Source organism: Pleurodeles waltl, chromosome 2_1 (genome assembly GCF_031143425.1).
Source record: "Pleurodeles waltl isolate 20211129_DDA chromosome 2_1, aPleWal1.hap1.20221129, whole genome shotgun sequence".
In the NCBI taxonomy this organism is placed as follows: Eukaryota; Metazoa; Chordata; class Amphibia; order Caudata; family Salamandridae; genus Pleurodeles; species Pleurodeles waltl.
Window position 1 is genome coordinate 83,956,576 of NC_090438.1, and position 12,234 is coordinate 83,968,809.

At 41.9% G+C, this 12,234-nt stretch overlaps 1 protein-coding gene across 2 annotated transcripts in view; it reads left to right on the plus strand.

Annotated features, from left to right (window-relative positions):
• Positions 1-962: 962 nt before the first annotated feature.
• Positions 963-12,234, plus strand: part of LOC138261372 (heat shock factor protein 3-like) — a 271,372-nt gene continuing 260,100 nt past the window's right edge. The window contains exon 1 of one of the 2 annotated variants that reach the window (XM_069210255.1): positions 963-1,197. In XM_069210255.1, coding sequence (XP_069066356.1) covers positions 1,090-1,197 — 108 coding nt within the window. In that variant the 5' untranslated portion in view covers positions 963-1,089. Of the gene's footprint in view, positions 1,198-1,489; positions 1,657-12,234 lie in introns of those variants that run through there. The other variant, XM_069210265.1, reaches the window with a different exon arrangement.

Here is a 12,234-nt window from a genome sequence, read left to right on the forward strand (position 1 = left end):
CTGTCACTGACTGGAAGGAGGCTGAAAGCACAAAAAATCGTAAAAATTGGGTTGTCCCGGTAAATTGCCAAAATTGTGTTGAAAAAATGGGTTTTCTGATTCAAGTCTGCCTGTTCCTGTAAGCTGGGAAGCTGGTTATTTTAGCACCGCAAACCCCTTGTTTATGCCATTTTCAGGGAAAAATACACAAGCCTTCTTCTGCAAGCCCTTTTTCCTGTTTTTTGGAAAAAAGACGACATTTTCACTATATTTTGGCTAATTTCTTGGCCTCCTTCAGGGGAACCCACAAAGTCTAGGGACCTCTAGAATCCCTAGGATTTTTGAAAAAAAGGACGCAATTTTGGCATGGGTAGCTTATGTGGACAAAATGTTATGAGGGCCTAAGCAAGAACTATTCCAAATAGGCAAAAAAAGGCTCGGCACAGGAGGGGGAAAAGGCTTGGCAGCGAAGGGGTTAAAGAGCTCGATGATGTCTGACAACACGAAAAAGACTTCTGAAGTAACGTAGACCTGTTTGACCTGGGAATGCTTAACAAACGTTAGCACGCCAAAAAGAAAGGGTCTTTTCTGAAAGACAGACAGGCTACACCTTTAGAAGAGCGAAGATGGACTATGCAGGTTGCATTTATGGCGTCCACTTTTGAATGGTGTCAGTTCATATTCACGAGAGGAACAAAATGTATTCTAAGTATCAGATTTTACTATCGTAAAGAAGGCAATTTATAATGTGGCACCTCGAAGGAAATATACTCATACCAATATATTTTTAAATATCCATACGAGCATAAACGTTCCCATTGCATTTCACTTAATTTTTTTTGTTTTAGGAATGGTGGCGGGGGGGTCTACCGGCGGCATCATAGGACGTGCATGACTGTTCCAACATGGCGGAGTCGCATACAGTCTTCCGATCCAATGGGAACGGCTATACGGAGTCTGCGTGCGCAGCCGCGGTGTAGCGAGCGGATCTGTGCGTCTCCGGCAACGAGTGTTATTATTGTCGTCCCCGGCATGTCCTGCTGAAGTGAGCGTGTGACGCAGTAAAGAGCTGGGGACGGGGAATCCGCGCTCGGGCCTCACACCGAGACCATGGAGGTCAGCGGTACCCAGCAGACAGCTGCGGTGCCTGCCTTCATTGCCAAGCTCTGGACTCTGCTGGAGGAGCCGAGCAACGACCAGCTGATCTGCTGGAGCTGGGTAAATGTGGGATGTGGTTGGCGGAGGTTAAAGTATCGGGGTCTGCAACGCCGCGACGTATCGCAGTGGGGAGCGACACAGCACGCGTGTTGTGGTCTTGTCAGGTGGTTTCTGAAGACATCCGGAGTTAACCTTGCTAAAACTTTTAGAGTTTTGTTTGAAGTGGGTGGGGGTAGTAGTTCCGCTTGCTTTACAACTGTATCCTGAGTCTCGTGTTATCAGCGGTGTGTGTTTAAGGAGTGATAGGGTTGCCTCTGGCCCTACAGCCTGGTTCACTCACGCACGATAGTCCTCATTCATTCTGTGTCGCTCCGCTGAAGCGGATGTGGCCTGATGTCCTGGGCTGTCGACTTTGGATCCGTGGAACGAGGTTCGAGTCCCGACGTCGTCTCAACATCCTTTGACTCACGTAACCAGTAACCAAAAAACATGGGCTTGTGGAATGTAATAAGTGCCCAGGTAAAGCACCTCCATGCTTTTGGGTCGAGTTCGCGCTATAAAAATCTACGGTTAAATAATACATCCATCAGTATTCCCGTCGTGGCTGTCTCGTTTCCGACATCAACATTCCTCTCTTTCGTAATGAAGTCGAGCCTTTTTCATGACATCAACCCTGTTAGGTGGATATTTGCACTTTTGCCGGTTACATGGATAATTGAACTGTTGCTGATACCATTCACTGCGAATGAACTTCTGTTTCCTTTTGTGTGTCTGCTTCACGCTCATGGCGGCCAGCAGCTTGTTTATGTGAAACTGTTTTACTTTTCATTTTCAGTTTATGTGGCAAGAAAAGACCGGTTAGGAGTTAACAACGCTAATATCCCTAACTCGAGCAAATGCGACCCATTGCATTGCAAATACTTGTTTAGATCGAGCCTGCAGACAGAGCACATGGGCTTTTAGCCCATCCTTTACTTAGAGTTCGTTGGGATTTTTTCACTTTTTTTTTTTGTTGGTGGTGTTTTTGTTGCATTCTAATTCAGTAGCGCACAAAATGTCGATTACTGTTCTGTGTGTGGAGTTTGGACCAAGTACTAATGAATTAAAGTTAATTAGTGCCCGTCCACTGCTCGGCCTGCAATTAAGGTACTATTCATTTTTTTTTTTTTGCATTTTTATATAGTGTGAACCCGACCCAAAGGTGTTGGAGCGCTTTATATGAGTGCGAGTTACTATACGCAACTCCACGTTCATATTATTATTATTTTTATTTTTGGGAACAGGGAAATTATTGTCCTAGAATCCCGTGTGTACAGATCTCGCACCATAAATGTGTTTTGCTTTGAAAAGAGGCTCAGCTTTATGGTGACCAGATGTCCCGAATTTCCCCAGACAGTCTGAGTTCTTTAACTTCGCTCCCGAGTTACCTATACTTTTACTAACATTAAATACAGGTCTTGAGTTTTACCGAATGTGCAGTTGAGCATTAGCACTGCAAGAAAAACATGTTCCGCAGGGTTTCTTTCATCCCCATCAGACCGTCTCACATGCTAGGTAGGCATCTCAATATTCATCGTTGCTGCCTTTTCTCACTTCCTGTCTAAGACAAGTGTTAGCAGCCGAGCTTGACATGGCACGGCACATTTAGCTTATCTTCACCCCACAAACTGTTGAGATCTGTGTCTATTTAAGAAACTTCTATATGAGTATATTTTTGTTTGGCTGCATGCAAAGCAAGCCCAATTTTATTAAAACAATAATAATAAATGGTGTGCGTCCAGCAGTTGGCATCACCAATTCAGCATCTCTAAAATACCCTGGAACACAAGCATACACTTTTTTTTTTTTCTTCTTTTTACTCAGCAGTTTGTTGTCATTTGTCAGTGCCAAAATGCACACGTTTAAAGTGAATCAGAAGTTACTTTTATTATTTTATTCTGTATTTTAATTGAAAACACCTATTTTTATGTCTAATCTGTGTATTTTCTTGCTCGTTTTAAAAGTGAAGTATGTGTGGTATTGTCTCTGAAATTAGCAAATGCTCTACAGGAGGGGTAAAAGGCATTGGCAAAACCAATGGGTCCCGAAGGCGCGACCTATTGGCTGTGTCAATGCTTGTTTAGAATTGGAGGTGCACCACATGGTTTCCTCTGTGCTTTCTGGGCAAAGTCCAGCTCCTCAAAGGAGTGCCTAGATAAATGAAATGCGCCCCATATGAACCATATCCAAAATAGTACTAAGCGAGCAAGTCTTTGCTCGATTGTGCTAGAGGGCTCTTCATATAAATTCACCCCACTGACACATTCCATTGCTGACTTGGGGAGCTTAAACTTTAATTGATGGGAACCCATTATTTTTTTATTTTATTACCTCTCCGTTCCCAGATGTGTATAATTGCATAATAGTTGCAAGGTTGTCATTAATGTGCTTTAATTTTAGCTTGTGTTCCTGATCAAAAGCACCATATTGCATGTTACATTCTATTGGGGCAGTCCATTGTGACTTTTATTTGTGATTGGCGGATTACTACTGTTCTCCCCAGTTAATGTTGTTTTTGTATATATTATGTTGTAGCTTTTTTGTGTGTGTAATGATGGAATGCCAAGTCCTTCAGCACAGACGCACGGTATGTGTGAACTTGGATTTGGTTCCAGGTTTTGAGGATATTTGCACATCAAAGGATTTGGTGAACTATTTTAGCCAAAGTGGTGCCCTTCCTATGTAGGAGATATTTCAGTAATGCAATTATGTGCTGTAATATAATGGTGAGAAAACATGGCGATTAATGGAAATTGTAAGGTTCTGCATATCTTACTTTGAAATAATACCATTTGCCTCACATCTACTACATCAGCCAAGCAGTAGCTTTAATCTGTATATCTGATAACTATAGGTTTGTATGTCATAACAAAAAAGCATCTCTGTTGTGCCATAAGGCAGTTTCATCTCAATTGAAACTGTGCATCTGCTACACAAGGTCGTTAACTGAGACATGTACAACTGTTGAGCAGTAGTACTCCAGGCTTCTTTTATCATGTACACAGTACTGTGAAAAGTAATTACGTACATGCATTCCTTTACTTTAAAGTACAGATGTTTAAAATATTGTTAATGATGTGGGTAGGGAAAGGCCAATGCTCTTTGTAATTAAGCCCTGCCTTCTAAAAGATAAGTTATTTAATCTAACATTCTTGAAAATTCATACCTTTTTAAAGCCAAATTATGTCCTCCTCAAATAATACGAAGATCATTGAAAGTTATCAGTTTTCAACCTCCTGGACTGTTGGCAGCAATAGGTGGTGCATCATTTTGGGAAAGGGACTAAACACTTCTGTAGCCATTTCAGTGTTTCCTCGGACGTCTTCACATTGTTTCTAAATCACTGTCTGTAGATGGTGTGAAAAATAACACGGGAAATATTTTTCCTCCAATGGAGCGCTTTCCACTGTTCTCCCATTTTTTTTTTTTTTTTTTTTTTAATATATGTGTGTCATGAATAAAGGGTAGTGAAGAATTATTGATCATAACACTCCACACAGACTACTTCTACGCATACAGGCTTGAGGACACTGTCTGCCAGTGAAGGAACAATAACCCAAAACAGATATATATTGAGAAATGAAACCGTGCAGTACATGACAACAGCAGTAATAATCCACATGGTTTACCTTTATGGTAGGTGTGGCACGCTAAAAGAGCGTGGTCTTGATGTGAGCTCACACTAAGCTTCCTCTTACCTTATGAACATAACCACAAAGTTTTTGCTAAGGATAACCTGCAGGGGTGTGGAATTTATTAAAATATCTACTTGTCCAGGGGACAGGTTGCTTCTCAAATCTACTTGTCCTGTAAAAAGATCTACTTGTCCCTTTGGTGCCATGTAGTGTGGCAACAAATTATGGCAGCAATCTCATTATGTAAGTGCTCTGATAGCCTCTCTGATTATGCCAGGGCTACTACCATAGTATGGCTTGAATACTTGCAGTTTCAATCCCTACTGTAGCAATTTCCTTATTTTGCCACCTTTCTGCAGATCTGCATACTGGGGCTGGAGGAAGCAGTAAGCAATAGTTCCAGGGCTGGAATGCCTTTGAGTCTGCAAATCTACTAACCTGCATGTTTTAAAGATTTTTACCAGCTTCTCTCTAATATTTTCCCATAATAAGAAAGGTTGGACATTTACTCCTGACAATGGCAGAATTAGAACTTCTTCCAGGGTTGGGAAGAAAGTGGCTGGAGGGAAAATGAACTTGCAAATGCTCAATAGATTTTTACATGAGCAAATCTACACATCGTATTTACCCATGCTAAAATACAGTTCACAAATATTTTATAGGGGTACGACATATACCATGGGTGCACTTTTGTGACTTTCTTTAAGAATTTGGGGCCACATGTAGGTAGGTTCAGATTTGCGACCTGCAAATTGCGAGTCGCAAATCCGAATGTAGGATGGTGTCCCTGACACCATCTGTGATTCGCAAGGGCTTCGCAAATGCCCACCTCATGAATAATCATGAGGTGGGTAGCAATTTGCGACCCCCTCGCGAATGGCGGCCCTCACAGGGATGGTGGCCTGCTGGAGACAGCAGACCACCATGTCTGTGACTGCTTTTCAGTAAAGCAGGTTTTTTTTTTTTTTTTTTTTTTTTTTTTTTTTTTTTTAATGCAGCACGTTTTCCTTAAAGGAAAACGAGATGCATAACAAAAACGAAAAATGAAACGTTTTCGTTTCTATTTTTCAGAGCAGGCAGTGGTCCACAGGACCACTGCCTGCTCTGAAAAAATGTTTACAGTGACATTCACAATGGGGAATGGGTCCCATGGGGATCCCTTCCCTTTTGCGAAAGTGTTAGCACCCATTTGAAATGGGTGCAAACTGCGATTGGTTTGCGCCCGCGTTCGTGGTCACAAAACAATCCTACATTGCAATGCGAGTCGCAATTAGGAAGGGAACACCCCTTACTAATTGCGAGTCGCAAACCCGTTTTGCGATTCGGTAACCAGGTTACCGAATCGCAAAACTGGGTGTGTGCCTCGCAATGTGCTTTTTGCACGTCGCAAACAGCGAAAGTCGCTGTTTGCGACATGCTAAAAGCTACCTACATGTGGGCTACCTACATGTGGGTCCTACCTACATGTGGGTCCTACCTACATGTGGGTCCTATTTAGGTCTGGTGTTAACAAAGACATTTTGTTTTTATTAAACTTCTATTTCTCTCTCTTTCGGCTGGCTTTACTGTGAGTGATCGCATTCTGCTCTTCCACAAGGAGCATTTTGCCACACAAAGTAGTTTTGTTCAGTTGTTCAGGAACTACAGTGGCAATCAGTGACGTAACGAAACTGGAGGGTGCCCCTTTGCAAAGAACATGGAGGAGCCCCCTCTCCAGACTCACTCAGAGCAGGTGCTGTGCTGAAGGGGCCCCCTGGAGGGCAGCTGCAGGGCCTTTGTTATGCCGCTGGTTGCAATGTGTGCTTTTAGAGTTCAAAAACTTTTTGGGGGTGTTTTGCCAGTGTTTGTTACAATGTTGAGGGCCTAGTAGCTCCCACAGCAATAAAGTGTTACAAAAGCCATGTCAAAACAAGACACGCATTGATGAAACTAAAAGACTTATAAAAATATGTCAGATTAGTTGGCTTTGTCAGTGTTTGTTTATTTTCATGCTTCCCATAATCGTGTTGAAAATGGTTACACTGATTTTCCATTAGAAATATTTTTGGGAAATACTAGCATGCATAAACACATTTTACTAAATGACACTTCATTTGCATCTAATCAGAGAGCATTCTGGGAGCATTATATTTAGCCTCATAGCCTAAACTTTTCAAACATGTGTATACAGTTATTATTTTTTTGTACTGGAACCAACGTCAGTAGTGAAGTGTGACCTTAAAACATTTATTTACAGCACTCACCCTAATAATGAAGGCTTTCAAATAATGAACCATAAATACAAGTTCGAACAGCATTATCTTTTGGAAACACATTACCTCAACTGCTGAGAGTTCCACTCTCTGTAAACAGGCAGCCAAAGGGTTTGTGCTGCAGGGGGTTGGGCCTACTTGTCCCAAGGACAAAGTAAACATAAAAACTTGTTGCCCTTGACCCCAAACAAGATGTCCTGGGCGTCGGGCGATAGGAATTCCACATCCCTGAACCTTGACTTGCATTTAGTAGGCAAGAGCGGTGAGTGTCAGTTGAAAACAATGGGACAACCATGTACTCCTCAGGGCCTTAGTTAAACTATCAATACGAAGAATAATAATTCTTACAGACTTAGTCAAAATTTATACATGATTTGGGAGATTTCCAACTAAATCCTCTCGTGGTATTCATTAGTGTAGAAAGATGAACAGTGTCCAAATTAGGATGTGAAACACAATTTTATCACATGTAGTTAGAATAAAATTGTTTTCAAATACCAGCAACATTTGGGGAAGGTCCGCCTGAAAAAAAAACGTAAAATGTGATGACAGTGCTCACGAGTTGTGATCAGAGTGAGAATAGGTGAACCAAGCAACTCAAATTGGGACATTAGACAGATGGTTGCCAGGTACATAATTCGTATTCAACGATGTTTGTATACATCAGTGGTGAAGCACAAACTTTGTTTAGGCAGTCCAAAAGCTTTAATTACTTGACATTTATAGGTTAAGCTTGCATGAGCCTCCGTTAGCTATCCCCCATCCAATTGCCAAAGCTAACATCTCACCCATAGGCATGACCTTTTGGCTTTGCCGCTGCCAGTGCTTGTTACCCTAGACAATTTAGTAGAGTCTTCATGAGGACAGACATTTAAAACATACACTCTCAAGTTAAGGCCTGGTCAAAATCATTTCAGTTCCTACCAAAAAGAGGCTTAGAAAAAAAGCCACTCCATAATTTTAGCTTAATCTCACAAGCACACTTGAGTTTACACACTAGAACAATTAACTAGAACGCTTGGATTGCCTTACTAAGATTGTTGATACATGACAAATAATGAATAGTATCATTGGAAATACAGGAAATATTTTCAGTTTAAATAATCCTGTAAAAAAAAAAAAAAAAACTACTCGTCTCTTTGGTACCATGTAGTTCGGTGACAAACTGTGGCAGCAATCTCATGATGTCAGAGCTCTGATAATAGCCTCTCTGATTATGCCAGGGCTACTATAATAGTGTAAAGCTTGACTACTTGCAATTCAATCCCTGTTATAGCAATTAACTTATTTTGCCACCTTTTCGCAGATTTACATACTGGGGCTGGAGGAAGGAGTAAGCAATAGTTCCAGGGCTGGAATGCCTTTAAATCTGCAAACCTACTATTTCACAAATATTTCCCAGGAGTACAATTTCCTAGTCTATTTTTGTAAGTTCTTGTGAATTCACGAAAGCCACTAATTCAAAGACCTACACCATGCATGCACCTTTGTGACTTTATTCAAGAATTGGGTCCTTAATTAGGTCTGGCTTTAACCAACACACATTGTTTTTATGAAACTTTTATTTCTCTCTATCTATGGGTTGGCTTTACTCTGAGTGATCGCATTCTGTTCTTCCACAAGGAGCCTATTGGCACACAAAGTTGTTTTGTTCAGTGCTAGCAACTACTGTGGCAATCAGTGGCATAGCGAAACTGGAGGCTCCCCTCCCCTGCCAAGAACATGGACAGGGTGGGCATCCTCCAGACACCCTCAGGGCAGATGCTGTGCTGAGGGGGCACCCTGGAAGGGTCCACCTGTACCTGTGGGGTCTTTGTACCACTACTGGTGGCAATGTGTGCTTTTTGAGACCACTAATCTTTTTTTTGTTTTGTCAGTGTTCGTTACAATGGTGAGGTCCTGATAGCTCCCACAATAATAGTGTTACAAAAGCCATGTCAAAGCAAGACATGCATTGACGAAACCAAAAGATTCACAACAAATATTGGGTCATTTGTTATTGCCAGTGCTTGCTTACGTTCATGCTTCCCATAATCTTGTTGAAAATGGTTATACTGATTTTAAATTAGGAATGTTTTGGGAAATACTAGCATGCATCAACACATTTGTTTAAATGGTGCTTCAAAGAAAGAGCACCTAAAATTTCATAGTAGTGACTTTTTATTCCTACTCATTTTGTTCAGAACATTTTTATTTTGAAAGCAAAGAATCATCACTCTTGTGTACAAGCTTCTGCAGACGTTTGCATCTAATCGGAGAGCATTCTGGGAGCATTATACCAAGCCTCATATTGTTAAACTTTTCAAACAAGTGTGTACACTTATTTTTTTTTTCTTTTTTTTTTTCTGGAACTACTATCAGTAGTGCAGTCTGACCTTAAAACGTTTATTTACAGCACTCACCCTAATAACAAAAGGCTTTTCATTAATGAACCATAAATACAAGCTCAAACAGTATTAACATATGAACACACATTACCTCAACTGCAGACCGTTTCCTTCTCTGTAAACTGGCATCCAAAGGGTTTGTGCTTCAGGGGGCTGGGCATACTTTTCCCAAGGACAAAATAAAAATGAAAACTTGTTGCCCGTGACGCCAAGCAATATGTCCTGGGCATCGTGCTATAGGAATTCCACATCTCTGCTTTGCCCAAACTATTACTAATACTTCCAGAAATGGTACTGTGGTTAATTATCATTTCTATGACTGATCTTTGTACTACTTTCTCCACATATTGTTCACTAATCATACTCCCAGTACTACTTCGACCACTCATACTACTGCTGTTACTAATATTATTTATTTTCCAATCGTCTCACCTCCACTTTTAATAGCGCTTAGAATACTTGTAAGACTGCAGTTGTTCATAGTCATCTCATAACCTAACCATGAAAATAAATTTAGGTTCAGTAATGACATCACGAAGGGTAGCGACTCCATCCCTTTGTCTGTTGTATGAACCCCTTTGCTAAATTCCCCATCCACTTTCTCTGAACAAATTACCAAGCATACTTTATTTTTAAATTATACTTTTATTACTGTTACTCAGTTCAAACGTGTTTTGCAAGATTTGAATTGTTTTTAAGAATAGATTTGTGATTTTATTTCCCTACTTTTCTTTTTTTTTATTGTAAACTGGTACGAACATTTTCTCCAGTATTGGATCTTTCATAGATTCACAATGCAGAATCATCCCCGTCGTCGAGGTGGGAGCCTCACAGTAAGTTTAAATACATAAAGCAGTAAGTCAGTAAGTGTAAAACCAGTAGGCCCTAGTAGGCCTCATAAGGTATTTTACAGTCTATCCACTTTGTTTTGTGAAAAGACCCAAACTTCAGTGTCAACCAATCAGGATTCAGCCCCTCCCAAACACTCCCAACAGAGGCTGAATTCCCTCAGATTTTCTACCGCACGTCGTGTGGAGGGAGTCTCTCTGAGCTCTGCTCAGTTTACCTTATTTCTGATTGAAGATTGTTTTTCTCAGGAAACTAGCTTTACAGCTTTATCATGTCTGAAAAGACAAAAAAGGGTCTGTTCAGAGACTGTGACAATTGTGGGAAGAAGAGACTGCATGTTGATGACCCCCACAAGAAATGCATCTACTTCCTCCATCCAGACCACAAGGTGAGAGACTGCAAAATCTGTCGCACCTTTAGTCAAAAAACCCTCAAGGACCGTGAGGGTAGACTTCTCTTATGGCTGCAGAAACAGAAAGCCATGGAACATCCTTCCTCAGACGACAGTGAAGCGTCATCTCATGCTTCTCGACCTCCGAAAAGAACAGGTGAGAGAGGGAGAGTGTCGTCTGACCCACCAAGAAAGATGCCCAAGAAGACAAAACCAATCTACTGAGACAAAAAAGGATGTTTCCCATTCAGAGACACAAATTTGCCAAAAAAGGTTCATTCAGAGCCTACTACGCCTGTGCATAGGAAAAGCACCTCAAAAAAGACATCCCTGTCTCTGTCACCCCAGAAAGAGCCAGAAAAAGTCTCTTCAGGGAAAAACACCCGTCAACGACGGTGTCGACGGTGACATCTACTACAGTGTCGTCGACGTTCACAACAGCGGTCTCACCGATGATCATGACGTCGTCGCAGATGATAATTACGGCAACATTTTTTAAAAAGGTTTCGTCGGCAAACACATCGTCGATGGCGGAGGCCTCCTGGGTTCACCAATTGACCAGGGCACTCCCATCTAAGAAGCACCTCTCAATGAGGTTTAAGAAGTCACTGCCGACGACGGCACCTACAGAGGATACGTCGACGAAACAATGGTCGATGAAGGAACCGCCGACAAAGGATTCGTCCATGAAGGGCCCGTCGACGATGGACCCATCGACAAAAATGCCGTCGGTGACGGATCCGTCGACGAGGGAACAGTCGACGATCATATCGTCCACAGCATTAACAATGTATAAACTGTCGACCTTCCTGGATACTCCACCGCGCCATTCGTCAACTAGTCTTCCTTATCATCAGGACGACTCCACCAGGTTCTTACCCCTTTCACTTACCACCATGGGGGACAAAGCTTCTGATATTCTGCCAATGCATACCTCACCAAGTAAGGTATTGCCATACCCCCCACAACATCTCTTAGATGATGACGATGATGCATACTCCCAAAACGAGGTTTGGGGCAGCTAGTAGCCCGTCCCAACTCCATGTCAAGTGCCAAGATTTTGAGGATGAAGACGAACAGCATTACCAGCCTAGTTATGCCTCAACATCCTACCCACAGGCAGAACAACAATCGCCCCTCTCCATGCCTAGCACACTAGTAGCAGACCTACAACATATGCCTAATGACTACTATAAAAGGTTTCCACCATCAACTCAGACCACGCCACCTAGACCTGAAAGCTACCAGACACCTCGTCAAACCCAGATTACTAATCTTCCGGAAACACCACAGGCTAGCATACCGGTAACTAGCCAAACTCAGGAAGCTCATCCCTCGTCAGATGACGAAAGGGAAGAGGGTGAGCTAAGAGATTCTGCGGCTAGTGAATGGGATGATTATCTCGTCCCCACACCATCTCCACCTCCAGCAGGTCCAGTAGATTCGCCTCCAGAAGACATAGGAGGTTTTCATAATCTAATAGAGAGAGCGGCAAAACGTTTGGCCTTTCAATTGTCTCTCATGAAACAGAATGTTTTCTGTAC